This window comes from Siphateles boraxobius, unplaced genomic scaffold, assembly GCF_051911475.1.
Source record: "Siphateles boraxobius isolate OS27281-9 unplaced genomic scaffold, OSU_SipBor_1 24, whole genome shotgun sequence".
Lineage (NCBI taxonomy): Eukaryota > Metazoa > Chordata > Actinopteri > Cypriniformes > Leuciscidae > Siphateles > Siphateles boraxobius.
This window is the reverse complement of record NW_027508855.1, coordinates 7,524,528-7,545,416: the sequence shown is the minus strand read 5'-3', so window position 1 is coordinate 7,545,416 and position 20,889 is coordinate 7,524,528. Positions and strand designations below refer to the sequence as shown.

General features: G+C 38.2%; 3 protein-coding genes across 5 annotated transcripts; 2 read left to right on the top strand and 1 right to left on the bottom strand.

The window, feature by feature from the left end:
• Window positions 1-280: 280 nt before the first annotated feature.
• LOC143748867 (uncharacterized) lies at window positions 281-7,343 on the top strand. Of its 3 annotated transcripts, none has more exons than XM_077241109.1 (10): window positions 281-584; window positions 1,488-1,547; window positions 1,661-2,323; window positions 2,671-3,303; window positions 5,369-5,499; window positions 5,622-5,715; window positions 6,013-6,061; window positions 6,230-6,304; window positions 6,457-6,609; window positions 6,736-7,343. In XM_077241109.1, the coding sequence occupies exons 2-9, from the start codon at window positions 1,507-1,509 to the stop codon at window positions 6,598-6,600; spliced, it is 1,830 nt and encodes a 609-aa protein (XP_077097224.1). In that variant the 5' UTR covers window positions 281-584; window positions 1,488-1,506; the 3' UTR covers window positions 6,601-6,609; window positions 6,736-7,343. The 3 variants fall into 3 exon arrangements, with proteins under 3 accessions (XP_077097224.1, XP_077097223.1, XP_077097225.1); XM_077241108.1 differs by having other exon boundaries at window positions 303-548; XM_077241110.1 differs by having other exon boundaries at window positions 317-548; window positions 6,022-6,061.
• A 265-nt stretch (window positions 7,344-7,608) lies between these two features.
• Window positions 7,609-10,837, bottom strand: mrps31 (mitochondrial ribosomal protein S31). The gene is made up of 7 exons (XM_077241111.1): window positions 10,561-10,837; window positions 9,831-10,259; window positions 9,453-9,605; window positions 8,749-8,895; window positions 8,588-8,661; window positions 8,341-8,478; window positions 7,609-8,259 (listed from the first exon to the last, which is right to left on the bottom strand). Exons 1-7 carry the CDS (start codon window positions 10,674-10,676, stop codon window positions 8,033-8,035), a joined length of 1,284 nt encoding a protein of 427 aa, XP_077097226.1. The 5' UTR covers window positions 10,677-10,837; the 3' UTR covers window positions 7,609-8,032.
• A 2,369-nt stretch (window positions 10,838-13,206) lies between these two features.
• Window positions 13,207-20,177, top strand: slc25a15b (solute carrier family 25 member 15b). Its single transcript, XM_077241107.1, has 7 exons — window positions 13,207-13,526; window positions 14,164-14,248; window positions 15,556-15,814; window positions 17,180-17,317; window positions 17,443-17,618; window positions 19,335-19,493; window positions 19,621-20,177. The coding sequence occupies exons 1-7, from the start codon at window positions 13,440-13,442 to the stop codon at window positions 19,740-19,742; spliced, it is 1,026 nt and encodes a 341-aa protein (XP_077097222.1). The 5' UTR covers window positions 13,207-13,439; the 3' UTR covers window positions 19,743-20,177.
• Window positions 20,178-20,889: the final 712 nt, after the last annotated feature.

The following is a 20,889-nucleotide window of genomic DNA, read 5'->3' as shown; positions in this document are numbered from 1 at the left end:
TTGAGAGGTGTTTTGACAATTCACAGTCAAATACGAAAAAACGAATAGGCTACGAAAGTTTCAGACTCATTGTGCAAGGACTTTTAAGCTTATCTTTTTCCCTTTTTCTGTTCTGTGCCCCAGAATGCTTCCCCCATCCATTTAAAAAAAGGTACATACAAATTTTTACTTTCATAATTTCACATAATTGTTTATTATTTAGAAAGTTGTATTAAACTATATGTTCAAAGAACGATTTTGGCACAATGGCGCCACCCTCCGGTTGGATTTTTGCGTCACTGAGATTAATCCAGCCAGTTCCTGTCCCAACGTGAACGCGCCCCACACTGTTGACGTCACGGCTGCAGCTGTTCGGTTCGGCGTGAATGTAATTTTTAAAGAGGATTCGACCATTTCGACGGATCAACCTCGATGTAACGACGAAAGCGACGGAGTGTTTTATTTTTGAAAACATATACGGTTCAGTTTCGGTCAGATGTGGAACGACGTATAACAGAAGACGTTTGTTAGCTTTCACGGCTAAGCTTTTGTCGATGAGCTAGAATTGGGTAACGTTAACTGTTTTCCGTATCGTACAACCTTGGGTATGTCAAATTAAAAATATAATTTCTGTAATTGGCGGTATTAAAAATATAAACGGAATTAAAATTGATAACCAATGCTGTTGCTTGATGTTATTTAGACTGTAATGGAAAATGGTTTCTATTTGTAACGTTACGTTGTTATATTAGTTTCGTATTAACGTTGAAAACGTAAGAGGGTGTTTGTTTGACTTAACTTTGGTATTCAATATACCCTTGCAACGATTATTTTAAACTCTGGTTGTTTTATATGTGTAATGTTACCAATTAAACGTGTTGTTACATTTGTTTCGAATTACCCTTCTGAATGTGAAACTCACGGCCTTGTCTGCCCAGAGACACGCGTTCATGTAGGCCAAAGAATGTGGTGTCGTCGACCTCGTCTAAATTCGTTTGATTCCTAACGTTACATAATTTAACCAAGGACCATGTTTTGTTTCAGAATGTTATATGAAGCTGCTAAAAATTCTGCATTCTAAGTTGCATTTTATTAATTCGGTCTTTATGCCCCTGGAAGATGACTGACAGGGCAAAAGTATCATCGAATTGAAACGCATTCAGTAGTTTAATTCATTGTAGTTTGGTCTGTAAAAATATCGATCAGGTTAGACAGCCGCATATTGTACATATTTAAATGGTTTTTAAAATAGTCATGACTAAATTAACAAAGATCTCAAACTATTATCTGGGTCCGTGTGTAGTATGTACCTTTTGATAATTTAAATTCCAGACAGATTTGAATGTAGGACACATGCTGAGATTGATTACTTGTCAGCACTAGATTTGTTGTTCAAAGAATAATGCTGGAAATTGTTGGGATTATTTTGCTGTTTTTATGCCAGTCCTATTCTATCATTGGTGTACATAAAATGGAAGTGTAATATTTCTGTTTTTTTTCCACTGAAGATAGGTGAAAAGCTGAAAAATGGTAAGACCACACTCAGGATCTCCTCGTTCCAAACACAGGTAGTACATTGCTGTAGATTTGTTATTTATATTGTATATACTATTTAATTCTGATATGTCTATCTAATTATCAATATAATGGTGACTCAATTTTACATTTGTTTCTCATACAGGCCTTTCTCTGACAACAACAGAAGCATGAATCACGAAGGGCGATTTGGCCCCCCTTCAAGAAGCCAGAGAGGTTTCAGAGGACCTCCTGGAAAAGCCCCACCAAGTTGGAGAGATAACAACAGTACTGGACCACAGTCATACCCCAAAAGACCCTCGCTTATGGGTGAACGCAGAGAGCGACCACACGGACAGTGGATGCAGAACCAGGATCACTTCCATCCTTATCCCAGCTCACAGGATTCACAGCGGGGCCGCAGGAGGCCTTCTCCACCCCGCTCAAGCCGCCCTCCCCCAGTCCAGCACAGGCAGTCCCCTCATGGTCCTATACATGGACCGCCTAGCCACAGAGCACCACTCTTCCATGGAAATCACCCTAGCCACACATCTCCATCTCGCCATTTCCATGGCCCTCCATCAGAAAGACGGGTTCCTTCACCGCATAGTTCCTTCAGGGGTCCCCAGCGACGCCCAAGCCCTCAGGAGCATGACAGGAGCTGGTGCCCTGCACCTCGCGACAGGCCCTTTGGCCGACCAGCACTTGGTGGCCACCACTGGAATGGCCGAGGAGGTTATCCTCACCCTCCTGGTGGCGATTCAAGGTTCTCCGGCCCACCCCATAGAAAACCCAGAGAGTTTCATGGAAGGAGTTCATATCCAGAGAGGTACAAGAATGAAGCTGTGAAGGCTGGGTAAAGTAAATATACGGTTATGTGTTAGATTGCAAAGTCCAGTACACTGCAGGGTGGTGAGAGTAAATCCCAGCTTCCTTCAGCTTTCTGTCAGTGTAAAGTACCACAGGATCTAATGATAAAATGAAAGTCTGTCTGGAGAAATTGTAAAACAATTTGAGGCTTTTTCACCTTTAAGTTTTACTGGCACAGAAGTTATGGCATTCAGCAGCCTGGGGCTGGATCTAAATTGATAAAAATTTAAGAGCTTCCACACAGCTCAAGCAGCACAAACTGGCATTATAACCCACATGTTTGTATTGTTTGTAATGGATATGTAGGTGGTCTGCAGAGAGAGATCAACGTGGGCCGCATGGAGAGGTTGGAAGAGAGTCTCGGCGCCCCAGCATGGAATGGGCACACGGAAGAGGGGAAAGTCCACACTCTCGGCCCCCTTACAGATCACCGGCACGAAGACTAGGCCCACCCCCATCTGGCTTCTCGCTCAGGCCTTATCCACCTATGCGACCTCAGGAAAGGCCCTTTGGGCGGCCATTCAAGAGGAAGAGTGAAGATTTCAGGCGTCCGCCGTCATCAAGTGATTTTGAGCATGGGCCGCCAAAGCGATTCCGCAGGGAATTATCAGTGAGACCTCTTCCTCTCAGGGGCTTCCGTGGTCGTGGGTTGTCCCTCAGTGATAAGAGTCGACTGCTAAAAGCACGAAATTTTAGAGCAGAGTCAGTGGCCCGGTTCAAACTGCCCCCACCAAGAAACTCGGATAGAGTCCAGAAACCCAAGCCTCAGACAGCTCCAAAGAATGGCAGAGATTCTTCAGGAGTACCACCACGCAAGATACCGCTCAAAAAGATGCCGTCATCCAGAGAGTCATCCCCCAACACAGACTCCAAGACCGCAGAGCCTGAGAGGGACTCCGAAACAAAGGTGGAATCCCGTCGCTCTGTGAGCGCACACAGGTATGGTATTACCCCTCACACTGTGGCAATGGGCGCGTGATGTTTAGAAGGTCAAGCTTCCTGTTTTTGAATGGCACAACTTTCATCAAAGGGGTATCACCTTGTCAGATGAGATGGATTAGGAGAGAAAAAAGAAAATCATGCCTGTTTTCCTCCTCATTTTTGTCAACAGTATGATGTTAAACCTGTCGTTGTCCAGAATACCTCTGTCCTTGTCAAGAGAATATAGGATAAGTCTGAACAAGGGGTCTTTCAAAAGTTTCACAATTGCAGTGCTTTTTGTTCCAAAAGTCAAATGCCATGTGTCCCACAATGATTCATCCAGATCGACTTTAACCCAGAAGAGATGTTTAAAATGTCTTCCAGGGAGGGAAATGGTTTTTAAGCCGTAATCTGTAAGTGTTTGCAGAAGGATGGTCTGTCCTGTTATACCTTCAGTGCTCTACCTCAGTATGCAACTAACTGCAGTAACCTGAGCAAAATTCTATCTCTCATGGCTACTTCTCATGGACATGGGATAGGATGTCTTGGAAAATGGAAACATGAAGGACATTTTCAATGGAGAAGAAACTGGCAAGCTCCATTTCAGAAGTTGTGACATTAAGACACTGTTGATGTATCATGAGTTGTTCCCTAAGAAGAATTTAGATGATTGCCTGGATGAAGAAACAGATTTAAACAGAACTCTTTAACTGTTTGAGTGGAAACCAGATTTGATTGCAAGAAGAAAAAGAACTCCATTGAATGAGTCACCATGTACCATCCCTTAATAGAATAATGTAAAATTTGGTCAGCATATAATCCCATGATCATGGTCAAAGAATAAAATTCACCTCCTATTGGAGAACCCCAGAAGTTCATTGAAACTGCATCTGAAAAGAGGCCTTGTCGTGTGACAACTGTTATAAGAAGGAAGTCTTGCTTGCACTTTCTTCCATGACAGATCAACGAGATGGGAACAAAATGGATGTTCTCCCCTGCCACATCCCTCCTCCATAACTGCAGTTCTCTGTTGGTATTTATGAAAAATGTATGCCCTTAAATGCCTTTATATACTTGGCATTGCAGCATTGACATTGGCAAGCAGGGATCTTGTTACTCCACAACCAACCCACTGACTGAAATGGCAGCATGTCGGAGTTGTGCTGAAGTTAAAAACCTGATCCATATATGCCTAATGAAACATGCTTACCAAAATGCCAACCATTAATTTGTAATGACCCTCATTAGAAGTTCTGCAACTGAAGAATTGTCTGAGCAATTTTAATTTTAAATGCCTACCTGTTAAGTGAAGATGAAAATGCACATGGAAGAGGTTGATGAATGTCTTTCCACAGACCATGTAGTTTGAAGGTTTTGCAAGACAACTGGCCAACAACTTCTTGAGAAATCAGTCCAGCATTCGGAAGATCCTTTCATCGAAATTTTACCTCAATGTCACTGCAGAATCCAGAGCTGCAAACCAGCTTTTATACCCTGAAATATGTTTTCCAGCAAGAAGTGGTCTACAAATACATCTTATCCAGTATGAAAGGATAGGTTAAGAGGAATGTGTCTGGCATGTCAAGTCTGGATGAAAAGGAAGTGCTCACCTGCCAATCTGTTAACTTTTTGGAGCGTAACATGATTCCCACACAGCGTTCATCAGGCCACTCATTCAGTCTGCCAATATCTGTTATTCACATTAGCGAAAGGAAGGCTGCTAAATGTCAAGGTGAATCAGGGAAAATTAATCTACCAATTCAAACTGAAGCTTGGAGATGATGGGCTTGCTTTGCTGTAAGTACCCATGTAGTAATCCATCATTGGTCCTTCTGCATTTGCAACAATACAATTGGGTTGAGGACTGTGAATGTTTGAGTAATTTAGTTTGAAATGCAACATTTTCTCTCCTAAGTTCACAAAGCACAAGTTTATTACACTTTGAAATCAGATAATATTTGTGCATGCCTTTTGCTTTCGCTGAATATTTGATAATGCCGTTTAATATGACATTATATTCCATGCTTAAGCGTCCAGATGATATGGATCACTTGTTCACATGCCTCGTTGACTTTCTTTTCAGCTCCTCACCAATAGACAGGCGGCTTTCACGTGACCTTGTTGTGGTTTCTCATTGGGAGGCAGGGCACAAACCCAGTACTAGTTCTAAGAACAATGCACCTTGGAGAAATAAGGCACCCAAGAACAAGTCTGGTAAAAGTTTGACACTACTGTCATTTTTGAATGATTTGCAAATTTATGCTGTTGCAATATGCTAGTATCAAATCTTTGCATGCAACTTATGGTTTTTGTTCTAAATGTTCTTCCTCTCCCAGAGGAATCAGAATCTCATGGAAATTTAACACTGAATGAACGCTTCACCAAGCTACAAAGTCCTACAAGTTCTTTACAGGAAGAGAAACAAAGACGGTAAATTAACTTTATTTTTGGGGAATGGTTACAAAACATTGTTTTCAGGTTAAAACAAAACTTTTTATGCCTTATTGTCTGTGTAAACTACAAAAATGCAAATTTGTGTAAACGGTGAGCTCATGCTTATTACGTGTTTAGTCTATAGGCGTGTAGTTTCTTTATGACATTGACACTACTTACCTGGCATGCATAATACAGCGTTTGAGTCGTTGTCTCGGTTTTTAGTATGTCGTGTAAACGTACCCTTAGTCGTGCACAGCTGCTAAACTTTATCTATTTTTTTTTTTTTTTTAGGTCTTCTAGAAGTCCAGAAAAAACACTGAGGAAGCCTGCTTCATTTCAGGTAATGAAAGTCTTAAAATGTAGATTTCAAAGTCTTGAAATCTGAAATCTTTCACTTGGAAGTGAAAGTATTTCTTGTTTTACATTAGTTTTATATCACTCTCTGACTCTTCCTTGTTAGTCATTTTTGTTATGTATTTGTAATGAGAAATTGTTCTTCTTTACTTAGAGACCTAATTTCCGCTCAACTGTTGGAGTGAAGAGGGGACCAGCTCCTGATGGAGTTCTTAGGAAACCCTTAATGGTAAGTGATGCTTGCTGGTATCGGTCTTAGTTCAACGCTGAATAATAACTATAATACATGATTAATTGTCTGGTCAATGTAGTAGGCTTGATTTGAGTCATTTTAGCTTATGTGGTGTTTCCATCCACATGTCTTTTTCTGTGTTCTCTAAGGGCTCTTTAATTCCAAGACCACCCTTCAATCAGAAGCCTGTCTTCAAAAAGAGTCAAAGTATCATGTCAAAATACAAGAACTTGCAGACGTTGCGGCATAAAGTACCCCACCAGCGTCAAGCCACTAGCTATCGTCGATGGTAAACCAGAATGGTGAGTTTTATAATGCACACACAAATTAATTTCAATTTGTGTTCAGTACTATCAAATCTTCAGCCATTTAACTTCTGTTATATTTAAAATTCCATCAGCTAATGTACTTTGAATGTTATTTTTTAGATTGCATGTGCCGAGGCAAGTCATCTTACTGTAGAGACTTTCTACGGAGTTCCCCAACCCTCTCACCGTCCCTTATCTCCTGCTGTACAACTGTTTGGTTTAATCTCTGTAAAAACGGCAAAGATCACCAAAGTAATTTTTTTTTTCTATAGCATTGTTTTTTGGAATTTTTTTTCCATTTTCTTTGGTGTGCTCTAGAGATAAAGGTATTTAATTCTGTGTGTTAGTCATTTGGTAGTTTCAAAAACAAAGATTAGTGTTACATTTTTGTAATGTACCTTTAACCTGTACAAAAGCTCTCTCTTTGCCATAATTTTGTGAAAATATGATTTGGTAAGAATTCTTTTTTTCCACATTTAGTAAACTTTATATAACAGTGTCTAAATAGCTGCTTTTTGAAAGTGACTGTTAAAACACTCTTATCATGTGAAATGATCCATGTAGAATGCTTTGAGTAGCTTTCATTTGATAAAACCTACCGAAGAGTTTAATTAGTTGAGCTCCATGTGTTGATATTATGACTTCCCTGAAAAGTTTTGTTTGTGTAGCTCAAAACCCACATGTACATTCTTTATAACCGGACACTTTGAATAAAAATGGAATTGTCAGACGTGTCGAGTTGTGTGAATCAAAATACTATTTTAAATACTAATTTTTGAGTTCCAATTTTTAAAGGATTACCTTACGCCATGAATAACACATTTTAGACAAATTAATTCTGTGACTTGGGTCTTTGAAAGGGTTTGAATTCCGTCAGTCACAAATAGTGACTCATTTGTATCCTCATTCAGGTGATCTAGCCATGATGTCTCAGCAGTTATCAGTTCTTTCCCACTCATGTATTTCAGTCATCCAATAATCTAATAATAGTGATTTTCTTGCAGCAATGTTTTTTGTTTAATACAGGTCAAAACCATGTCAGGGAATTTATAATGGTCTTCATCATCATTAGCTTTCTGACTGGGGAACTTTATGCTGCATCAAAACAACTTGTGTGGTATTTCACAATACAAGTAAACTGATACCAGCAGCATACACAACGTCCTAACTACTTATTGAAAAACAGCTTTAATTAGTCTCTGTAAATTGTATATAACAGCACAGCTAACCATTAAGAACCAAAAGCCATGATACAGTCTTTTAATCTGGTTATGGATGCAATTATTAATTCCAGTTGCTTAGTGACTGTTTTCAGTTTTACTAAATAGTAGTGCAGTTAGGATCTTAACTAGCTGGTTCTAGGGCATTCAATACAGGTGAAAAAGCATCATTTAAGTCATTTAAATTCTCATTTAAGTTAAGCCTCAGCTTCTTTCAGGACATTGTCTTTTTGCTGGAAGTAGTCTCTGAACCAGGCGATGTGCTCCTGTTTCTGTTGAACCGTGAGGTGGTGATTCTTCGCGAGGCCTGTAATTACAAGCTCCATGAAGTGCCTGACTGGACCCTGCCGGGGGAACGATCCATCAAGGTGCTTCTCCAAAAACACATGCTCATGGAAGGGCACACTTGCCTCATCCTCCAGCCCTGAAAAAGTTGCATGATGTGCCAAAAGATAAGATTATGAACAGGAAGATGATTGCAACCTATTCCTACATTGGAACTCACCAGCCTCATTGTTGATTGGATATTGCCAAAGTTTGCCCTCTTTGGTCCACTGGATCATCTCCTCAAAACCATTCCGAGGCGTCTGATTTGTAGCTTGGACAATTTGATTAGCTAGATTAATGTCCCAAAGGGTGGGGCCTAACATTCAAAGCAAGGCAAATGATAGAGTAAGTAAAAGCACTTAGTTTCACCCGAAGATACTTACATGCCAGTTTAGATGTGTTAATGCCATAAAACCTCTCCTTACCCAGATCTGACAATGTGTCTTGCTCTGCACCTGCATTGAAGATGTTCAGCCTCTTACTTGTGAAAGGACTCTTCCTTTAAAAACAAAACAATGCACACGGTTAGTGGAAAATGTATTGTATTCAAAAATATAATTTCAGGTAAGTGTTTTTTTTTTTTTACCTTGTGCGAACCGCATCAAGTTCACCAGTAACACCTCTGTCTTGAGTATATCCCTGTCCGTCATCATCAAAACGAATCTGGCAGCTAGGCCTGGCATTTGATCTGCCATTCTGCTTTTTTCCAACTTTCATTTCAGCAATTATGTCTCTGAAAGAGAAAAAGGACAAATAATGGTTCCTAAAAAACGTAGTCATGTAACACTTTATTTCCCATTTGACTCTTTCATACATTTACATGTCAATATCCATACAATATTTAACAAATTAAATCTTACTTTCACGAAATCATGTGTTTTTAAGCAATTTAAGTTGTGATGTAACAGAAGGAGCGACAGCTTTTTTTTTTTCCCTATTGTGATGATTGAAAAAGGTAACATTTCTAGGTTCTATTCATTGGCTGTCGATTGGATGGAGGCAGATCTAAATGTGAGATTGCAGTTGATATTAAGAAATGAGCGGAGTTTAAGATGACAAAAGGATTGGAGAAGACCGATGGTCACATGTCACGAGAGAGAAGTCTGTAATTCAACCAGAAGATCGAGTTATGGACAATTTGATTAAAAATGGCAAGCTCTTAAAAAAAAAGAGAAACGTAATGAATCATAAATTAAGCGTTCACAATAAGATGGCTTTACTAAAAAAAGATAGGGGGAATTCCCATTTTAATGCGACTTTAAGACAAGCAACATCTGAAACGAGCCCTACCCTATGTTCTGTCCATCGGCTCTCCTCTGGGTGTCAGGTATGGCTTCATGTTTCCTCAGCTGCTGAAGGAGCTCTGACTCCGCCTGACGGCTGTTTGGCAGTGTAGTTGCAGCGGCAGAGGCTGCAGCCATCAGTGTTGGATTCAAAGTCTCACTAAAATACAAGCAAAAACAGAAAAATGCTGCCACTCTTACTTCAGAGTTGATATTTTTTGCTAGTCCGAAACTAAAAATATAAAATGTATTCAATATATAATAACCAAAATTTATAAATCTTAATCATATGATTTAGGTCTTTGTATATATAGCAGTGCTGTTATCACAGGCATTTTTGTGCCAGCATTACGTATATGAATGCTTGTATGCATATATAACTCACCGCTGTTGTGAAACCTCAGCTGTTGCATGCTGGAACATGCTTTGTATGCTTTCCATGGGCTTTGTGTCGGGCCTCTCACTGATTCTTGGAGTCTTTGGGGGTCTTATTTTACGTATGGTTGTGACCTCCACCTTCATTGCCCCCAGCAGCTCCAAGAGACTCTCCTTCCCAGTTTTTGTCTTGTCAAACTTTTTGCTGTCCTCAGGTTTAACCACAGGTTCAGTCTCTAACTGTGACGTCAACATTGCATTTGAAATGTTATTGCCCTCATTCATTTTTGTGTTGTTCTGTCCATCATTGTTAACCTCAGCATTAGCCTCAGACTCTTCTGGTCTCTTTTCATTGTCTTCTGACAGTGTTGTGGAGCTCTCTTTATTTTCACCAAAAAAGATGCTACTAGTTCCCAATGGCCTTGCTCTACCCATGGCCCTAAAATAAGAAAGAAAAAATCTGATGAAATGAGTGCTCACAATACTTAATTTTTTTAATCTGAATTTGAAAAACAAAAACACTTTGGTTAAACGACCAAATAATACATTTATAATGAGTAACACAATCAACATGGGAATAGAAAATTGAGCATGTTGATCAAGTCTTCTTTTATTTATATCTGAGATATTTCAATTTGAGATTGAGATTTTGAACTGACACACAAACATCAGTCAATCTGATCAGACCTGTCTATGGATCAGACCTGTCACCTTCTCAGTGTCTTAAATCTGTAACTTACCAGATAACAGGAGCAAAACGCTGCTTATCTTTACATTTTGTGGATGGTAGTTGTGTATTCTGCGTATGAATGAATCCATTTCGGACCTGATATACATTTAATAATCTTTTGTACATGATTGCCCCTCTAAGAAGACCTCAATGTCGTCCATGCACGTTTCCCTGTGCAGCACAATCAACTGTCCGGCAGGCGCCTGAGACGTATAAAAGTACCGCTGTCTTTTTTCTTCTTCTTGTTCTTCTTCTTCTTCTTCTTCTTCTTCTTCTTCTTCTTCTTTAGGGTTTAATGGCGGTTGGCAAACCAGTTTAACGGTGCAGTAACGCCACCAACTGGACTGGAGTTTGGAACTTAAGCAGGCTTTTTTTAAATTATTTTATCTAAATCAGTTTCTGTAAGAAACTTAATTATATGACAATATATCTGGCCTGCTGTTTTCCCCAAGAGATCTGACAATGAGACATCATGATCATTTTGCCTTCCGTAATGACTGAAAGAGGCGTTCCCTCTTGATAGTGTATCTCCTACACCAGTGGTTCCCAACCTTTTTTGGTCTGAGACCCCCTTTTTCCCAAAAAAATATTTTAGGGCCCCCCTTCACATTTAATGATATTATCGCTCTTGTAAGCTTGCAGCAAGGATGACAAAATATGTTGTTTTCAAACAAATGGTATATTTACTATAACCAGATATGTTTATGCACAAATAATAGCCTATATTATTGAAAATACAATAACAAAAACATCAGTAGGCCTGTTGTAATTTAAAAACTGCAATGCAAAATTGAAATGCAAAACCTAAAAATATTCCCACTGGTGTGTAGGTAAAAAAAGAAAGAATATAGGCTATTATTAAATGACTGCTGTCTGGGGCCTCAATACTTGCAAGTTATTTGTGAGGCTTTATCAATGTGAGGCTTTATTTTTTACGTTTTTGGCGCTTTAGCGAGCTATAATAAACTTGCGTTTATTAACAGAATAATGCGTCTTTCGGAAGAACATTGTAGCCGGAACTACTTCTCTCTGTGTACGTCTATGACGAGTCACGCAGGTACTGGGCTACTCCGCAGCGGCAGCGATCCGAACCAGTGTAAAATAGTCCCAATGTAAACACTTATTATAGGTGTACCATAGTGGTTCAGGATAAGACCAAAACACGGATTGATAGATTCATGATGAACTCGCTCATTATATAAATTTTGAACAGGAAAAAGTTAAGGACTTTTATTTAATGCTCATTGCTCCAAACTTTTCAAAATATGACGCGACCCCCCACAGAGCTCGCTGAGGCCCCCTTGTGGGCCGCGACCCCCCTGTTGGGAACCACTGTCCTACACTGAAGGAGAACATGTTCAACCGTTTCTGGTTGGTTACAATACATAGATTTCCCAGTTGGGTGCTTGCCTATTATTTTATATAACGAAACGGTGTATTTTTTGCGTCAAGTAAAGTAAATGTATAGCTCATTTGCCACTTTTTTCCACTGTTTAAACAATCAGTGATTTTATTTGTTTTAATCAGTCTGTATATACATTGCTACAGGACAACTGAATCGGATTACAACAGAAAAGGTGAAGAGTAAAACGAGTCCAAGGGAGGGGTCTGCCGCTGCCTCGGTCTCATCCCTCCAGTGATGGGAAATCTGAGCCATTTGTGAGAATCGGTTCTTTAGAACAATATCCAAATTAGAACGTTTCCAAGAAGTGGTTAAAAATGATTCAGTGATTCTTTCGCGTCATGAAGTCATTATACCATCACTTTGCTTTTGACATCCAAGGAGGTATTCCAGAAAAGTTATGTGAATACCCGGGTATGTTTAAGGGTTAGTCATTGTTCCAGAGATCCCCATTGATGAGGCTAATTGGGTGTGATATATTGCAAAACATTTATACAGTTATATCGATTTATAAAGCACTGTATTGCTATCTATCTATCTATCTATCTATCTATCTATCTATCTATCTATCTATCTATCTATCTATCTATCTATATGTTCATGATATTTCCCCTATTATGGGCGTGGCCTTGAGACAACGCGCAAAACGAGTGGAACTGAAAATATTAGTGCACGGCACGCTCCTCAAATCGCAACTAGTTTAATGGATTATTTCCAAAAGGTAATAAAGATTCAATGTTAAAAATTACCTGCAACCATTCACATTTTCAAAACAATGAATTTGTGTGATATGATATATTGTCTGAGCTGTTCTGCCTGATTGATTACAGGCTTTAAATAAGGACACAGCAGAGCAAATGCGAATAACCTATGCTCGTGTAGGCTAATACAGTTTTTTACTCTTTGATGTCTTTAGCTTTTTTTATTTCATTTGTGAGGCTTTAAATTTAATTTGAATAGTTTGGTTGTAGCCTACCCTGGCATTCGGTGACTACAGTAGCCTGCAGCAGAGTGTTGACAACAAGCCTGAAATAAACCTCTAAAAATGTATGTAGTGTGCCCTAATAATATAAGCTAGGCTGGTGTGAGTAGATACATTAGATAGCCTACTAACGTTACACTAATATTTTCAGTTCCATTCGTTTGTGCCTTGTCTCAAGGCCACGCCCACAACAGGGGAAATATCATGTAGATTAATTTACACCGCACCCACTGTGACAGTTTTTCACAGTAAATGAATATCACACGACGCGTTTTTGGAACCAGCATGCCTCGAGTAAGCAATGTTTGGCTTAATCAACCTAGAGTTCAGGGTATGTTTGACGGTAAAATAACCTTGCTTTCTGGAATACCCCCTGGTCGTGACCGAATCGTTATGGTTTTGCTCAAACGATTCACTGAAAGGATTCGACTCAATTGAACAATACGATTCAGACATCGCTTTACATACGGATCCCTGACGAGAGGTCATGATGACCTGATCGCAAATGTGTAAGTTCAGCAACAGTCAACATGAATCAAAACACCTCGCTACATATTTTCGGGTTGAGCGCTTTCGTGAAATAACAAATAAGGTAGGTAATTTAGGCCTATAGGCTATGCTTGGTAAATTTTTATTGTGAAAATTAACGTTGTCACAGTTATACTTTTAAGATGTTCAATCTCGCGATCCACATAGTGTTGAGTCAGCCCTGGTGATGCAAGAACACGTCTGTCTTTAACGAGCAGTTTTTGATGTTATGTTGTTATTTTGTTTATTTTGCGTCCAATAAAAGACAGCTGCACACTAGCAAAATACAGCATCGGAAAGGAGTGAAGAAAACGAACATCGCTGTGGTAACATTAAAGAAAATATGGCTTTGTGTGAGAGTTTTTCAAAGCCACATGGTCTGTCATTGTGGCTTATGACTTGATTTCTCCAACCGGCGACCTGAACTTTATTTCTTACTATGAAACTTGAGATTCCGCTCCATTTTGTCTGCTATGTAACTTTTGTTCATAACTTAGTTATATACAACCTATTAGTTGCACTTTAAACGTGCTGGAACAAATCATGAGGGGGAAAGTTACACAGTAGGCCTAAGCAGTTTGGGATTATGTAGGAGTCTACTTTATACAAATCAAAGTACATTTACATTGTTTAAATGAAAGTTTTAAGTGATCTCATGTTTTCTTTTCTCTGTCTCTCTGTTGCACATACTTTTGAAATAGGATTTCTTGGAGCACTTGGCACATTTCACTATGGCACCACATCCAGTGGTTCAGGCAATAATAGACCTCTCTGCTGGAGCTATAGGTAACTTCACATTGCATTATCTCTTTTTGGAGGGTCATTCAGGAACATTGGCCTGGGCTCTATGATGATAGAGTATGATACACTTTATTTCTGCACCACCATCTACACTGTAAACCCTCTCTTTTGTCAGCCCTTATCTGACCTTTGAGCTGTGTGTTTTTGCTTACCTCTGCGGTTTCACAGCCTAGACCTTTTGTCTCAGCAGTCCCTATACCACACACGCATACATGCTCACTTACCAGGGCTGTGTTTCCCAAAAGCGTCATGAGCCTAAGTAGATCGCTGAACCATTGTCACCAATGGTCTCTATAATTACCTTAGCTCTCAATGCTTTTGAGAAACGCAGCCCTGTTCTGTTCAGCTTAGATCTTACTAAAAAGAGGATCAGGAAGTTTGTAATACATGCTTCTGTTTGTGGATTAGTTGTAGATCATTGCTTTGTAACTCAGATACTGTCATTAATTACTCACCCTCATGTCTTTTAAAACACTTAAGACTTTCATTCATCTTTGGAACTCAAATGAAGATGTTTTGGATGAAATCTTAGAGCTTTCTGTTCCTCCCTAGACAAAAAGTTCATAAGGAGATCGTAAAACTAATTCATATATATTGAGCGGTTTAGTCCAAATTTTCTGGAGAGACTCGATCACTTTATATGATGAAAACATTGAATTGAGGCTTTCATTCCCATATAAACATTGATCAGCGATACACGAAAATGAACCTCATTGGTTTTCGCACGTCAAGTGAACATGCTTATGTCTACCTTAACTAATGTGTGAGTTGATGAATGTTTATGTGAATAAAAGCCTAAATTCAATCTGTTCATCATATAAAGCAATCATGTCTCTTCAGAAAATTTGGACTAAGCCGCTCAATTCACATGGATTATTTTATGATCTCTTTATGAAATTTTTAAGTGTCAACTGCATAGCTGTCAACAGCAATTTCATCAAAAAGATCTTCATTTGTGTTCTGAAGATGAACGGAAGTCTTACGGGTTTGAATGACATGAGGGTGAGTAATTAATGTCATAATTTTCATTTTTGGGTGAACTATCCCTTTAACATTTTATTTCATTCTGTCATTTTAAACCATGGGATCAAAGTTATAATGCCAAAAATAGTACCAATTACAAACCAATTAAAATCATTATAGAAATATATTTGTTTGTGTATTGCTCTTATTATAATTTTTTTGCTGTTGCAAAGGGTACTGAAGGGTAAATATGTCATTCCTACAGTCTGTTTTTAATTTTTGTGAAAAAAATCTCTCTTTCTGTTCTCCCGCTTCTTTTTCCGCTTTAGGGGGCACAGCTTGTGTATTTAGTGGTCAACCTTTGGACACGGCTAAAGTGAAAATGCAGACATTCCCCAATTTGTACAGAGGCTTTGTGCACTGCTTTGTGTCAACATACCGACAGGTGGGCCTTCGAGGGCTGTATCAAGGTACCTCGCCAGCCCTCATGGCCAACATCGCGGAGAACTCTGTGCTCTTCATGTGCTACGGCTTTTGCCAAGAGGTGGTGCGCTACATCTCTGGTCAGGAGAAAGGGGCAGTGCTCAGGCAGGTTCTATCTGTGTGTCACAAATAGTACATTTACATTTATGCATTTTGGCAGCTGCTGGTACGGTACCCAAAGCAACTTAGATTGCATTGAAGTTTATCATTTCATGCATTCCCTGGTAATTAACCATGAATTTGGCGTTGCTAGTGCCATGCTCTACTGTTTGAGCTACAGGAATAGTATGTGGTATAGTTGCCAAAAAAAGCATGAAGTAAATAATCCTTCTAAAATAGCCTCTTTTTTATTTTTCTGCTTAAATTGAAAAGAGATGCAGAGATGGTTAAGGTGTGTGTTTTTTCATAATTCCTTCTTTGCTAATAAAGTTGTCACTGAGGTGTACATGATGTTCACTTTAAATATTAGAAGAATTAAAAAAAAATTCCAAAATGTTTATCACTTTTTTATAAAATGTGTATATTGTGATAAGCAATATTGTTCAAAAGTTTGGGGTAGATTTTTTTTAAGGGTTTTGAAACCAGTCTCTTATGTTCTTACATCAAGGCTGCATTTATTTGATAAAAAAAACTGTAATATTGTGAAATAATATTATGATTATTAATATTATTACGATATTATACTATTTAAAAAAACTTTTCTATTTGAATAGCTATATTATAAAATGTGAAATATTCATGTGATTGCAAAGCTGAATTTTCAGCAGCCGTTACTCTAGTCTTCAGTGTCACATGATCCTTCAGAAATCATTCTACTATGCTGATTTGATACTCCGTTATTATCAATGTTGGAAACAGTTGTGTTGCTTAATATTTTTTTAGGATTCATTGATAATAATTTCTAATAATTCTAACAATTTCTAACAATATAAATCCTTACTATCACTTTTTATCAATTTAACACATCCTTGGTGAATAAAAGTATTAATTTCTTTCAGAAAAATAAAGAAAAAAATGTACTGACTCCCAACTTTTGAACAGTAGTGTATATTGTTACAAAAGACTTCTATTTTAAAAAAAATGCTGTTCCTTTCTAACTTTATTCATCAAAGAGTTTCCAACATTGATAATAAACCAGCATATTAGAAAAACTCCTGAGGGATCATGTGACACTGAATGGTGGAGTAATGACTTATGAAAATTCATCTTTGCATCACAGGAACATTTTTTTAAGTATATTGAGATCAAAAACCAATATTTTAAATTGTAGTAATACTTCACAATATTACTGTTTTTACTGTATTGCTGATACAATAAATGCAGGCTTGATGAGCATTGAAGACTTCTTTCAAAAACATTAAAAATAGTAATGTTTCCAAACTTTTGACGGGTATCATTATCGATATAAAAATGTAAGAACATCACAATTTTATACATTTTGAATTTTCCATGCATTTCCATTCTGTACAGTGACGTGCAGAAAGCGTGTGCAGGCTCTGTGGCCTCTATTTTCTCCTCTCTGGTCTTATGTCCCACTGAGCTGGTGAAGTGCCGACTGCAGGCTATGCATGAGATGGCCGCCTCCGGCAAGATCGCCCGAAGTCAGAAGTAAAGATTTAGCTTTCCTTTCCGCGGATACTGTGCACATATTTTTCCATTTACTTTTAAGAGCTAGTATTACTCATTATGATATTGTTTAACTCCTGTCTCATTATATCTGTCTGTGTTTTCAGCACAGTTTGGTCGGTGATAAAGTCCATTATGCATAATGAGGGTCCTGCAGGGTTCTTCCAGGGTTTAACCCCGACTATTGCCCGTGAGGTGCCTGGATATTTCTGTTTCTTTGGAGCATACGAGCTTTGTCGCTCTCTCTTTGCGGAGTACATGCACTGCGCCAAGGATGACATGGGTATGGAAACTGCTGTAGTTACAGTTTCTACATTCTACCTTTAAAGTTACCTTATCTAAAAATATTGACAAGATGATGACTAACGGCATACTTTTGTTTCTCATTCATTGATTGGGCTGGTATTTTCTGGTGTGTACTTAATGAAATGGCATACCTGAGTCAGTCATTAGGAGGAGAAGGCCAAACATTAAAAACAGTCAGTTAACCATGAACTCTTTGTTTTAAATAGAGCTGGTCATTCAGTTTATTCTGGTCGATAGCGACAGGAATGTTAATGTGAAATATCATAACGCTCAGTACGTCGGCTGTAGGAGTCCCTTCTTTCAAGTAAAAAGCCAGTATAGACACTACCCTTCAAAAGTTTGGGGTCAGTAAGTTTTGTTTTTAAAGAATTTAATACTTTAGTAAATATGCATTAAATTAATCAAAAGTGACAGTAAAAAATGTAGTTTATAATTTATTTTAGGTACAAAAAAGATTTCCATTTCATAAAAAAGTTGTATTCAGAATACTGAAAAACAGTTTATCACACAGATATTAGAATGATACCTGAAGGATCATGTGATGCTGATTCAGCTTTGCCATCACAGGAATAAATTACATTTTTAAAATATATTTAAATAGAAAATGGTTAATTTTAAATTGTAATAATATTTCATAATATTACTGTTACTGTCCAGTCTGGGTGATCATAAGAGACTTTGCAAATTAAAATAAAAAATCTTTTGAACTGTAGTTCAAGTTCAGTGTTTGTTTTAGTTGTTCTCTTTGCTCATGTTTTTAATGTGCAGTGGTGGACGACACTTAAAAGTTTTATTTTATTACCAAAACTTGTCATACACTGATTACTACTACTGCTGATTAATGATTCAAGTGTGCAAAGAAGTGATAACAAAATATATTTAGTATATAGAAATGAGAAAAAACTAAATGTGTGTTGTCAAATATAGACATACATTATAAAAACAAACGTCACAGGGTTAAATGTGTTAACATTTTAAGAGGAATGCTAAGCAAACATATTAGTTTTACATTATTTGAAACTGCTACAGCAGCGGGGAAGATGCATGCACATTAATTTGCATTATTTTAACGTTTGAGATTTTACCTAAAACCTACCCCATTCAGACAGTAATACACACAAATATGGACATGTCCACATTCAAGCATTTAATGCTTGAATAGCTCGTCCTTTTACAGTAGATTTAGTTCACAAACCATTGATTGTCATGACCTAAATATGATTTTCATTTACAATAAAAAATCCTAAAATAATATACTTTTTGCGCCATAAGTTGCGCACACCCTGAAGCTCTGAGGATCTTGGCTCATTTTGAGTCAGACTTGTGAATTCAGTGAATTTTTAACTTTGACTCAGTGAGTTGTTGACTCCAGAACAGATGCAATCGGATCGGTCCAATTCACGAATCAATCGTTCAGTGCAATTTGCGAACCGATTTAGCAGGTTAATTGAAAAGAATCAGCTTGTTCACAAATTGGACACTGGTATCATGTCCTGGAGCGTGTGACGATTTCTTCAAATCAAAATAACAAGTAAATGTAGTGGAGTAAAAATTGCGATATTCTTCAGAATGTAGTGAAGTAAAAGTTTCTCAAAATATATTCATTACTGTCCTCCACTGGTAAAGTGCGTGGCATATATTCTGAGGTGTGACGTGTCCATGTATGATGAGTTGGCGTATCTGTGTTTTGTAGGTGTAGCTCCCATTGTGTTCAGTGGAGGTTTCGGAGGAGCTTGTCTCTGGCTTGTGGTTTACCCAATGGACTGTGTTAAATCCAGGATACAGGTCATGTCAATGACAAGCAGGCAGTCTGGCTTCATTAAGACTTTCATGCATATCTTCAGAACGGAAGGTAAGTGAAAGATGTGTTTTAGGATTCTACATATTATTATGTCTAACATTACTCAACTATTTCAATCTGTTTTAATTGCATTACCTGAAACCCCCATTTGACTTTGTTTTTGTCTCCTCATTTTCAGGTGTAAGGGCTCTATATTCTGGTTTGACACCCACAATGATCCGTACGTTTCCGGCCAATGGTGCTTTGTTTTTAGGTTATGAAGCCAGCCGCAAAATCATGATGGCCCAGTTCGACAGCTGACCCCTTACTAACAGTACACATTCTTTTTCTCTTGTTGGGTTGTAGTGTTTTTTAATTAGCATGAGCTATTAATCAATAATATTTCTTACAGCATTTATTATTTTGTTAAATGGATAAATATAGTATTGTTTATTATTAATTGTTAATTAATTTATTCATAAATACATTCATGTAAATTTATACAACATGTTAATATTTTGGTTTATGTAAAAATTTACAGCACAATGTTTACAAATTAACCTTTACTGTAAAGTGTTACCATTATTATCATTTTAATCATTATTAGTTTATTTTTTTGTGCCACAGAAAAAGTGGTCTCAATTGTGCTAGTAACGCGAGTCCCATCATGCCTACTATTTGCATTTGAAACCCTGTAGTCCACATACATTCAATTTGCAGTCTACCTCTGTGTAATTTTGCCATTTTCTTAAATCTTAGGGTGCTTTCACACCTGTAGTTCGGTTCATTTGGTCCGGACTAAGGGCGAAAAATTATACTTTGTATCATTTTCAGGCGTTTTGGTTCCTTTTCACACCACACTGATTGCTCTGGTCTGAACCAGTTGATAAGTTGATGAAACGAACCAAAACGCAGTCACGTGACAACATCCACATCACTCGTTGGCCAGATGTGTCTTGAACATATTTCCACAACTGCACTTAAATACGCTCTATGCACGAACGCTGCTGACGTATTTCCGGTAGGATCTCAGCCAGCGTCTTTACTTCCGCATAGCGCGAAGTGTATAGCGGCACAACTTTAATAAAATTCATTTTCTCAGAAACGGAGACAACGATTTTAGAAACTGATTCGCTAGTCGGATTTCGCACGATATGAGAGAATACTCACCCTCAAAGTTGTCGATGTAGGTCGAAATATATAATTTAAAGCCCTTCTCTTTCTTACTCTTATGTGTGACAGCTAACTGCCTCACAGTGTTGTTAACATCATTCACGTCAACCGCAGGAAGTTTTTGTAAACAGCGAGTGTAATTTGCCATTATCTCCACCTAAGGCAAACCCGGCTTCTGACGCAGCACCGGATGTAACTGGGCGGGCTGAGACAAAACGCGGAAGCGATCGTGCATAGAGCCTATTGGTAAGAATTAAGGTGCGGGAAAATTCCAACAGAACTCCCGGAAGTAAAC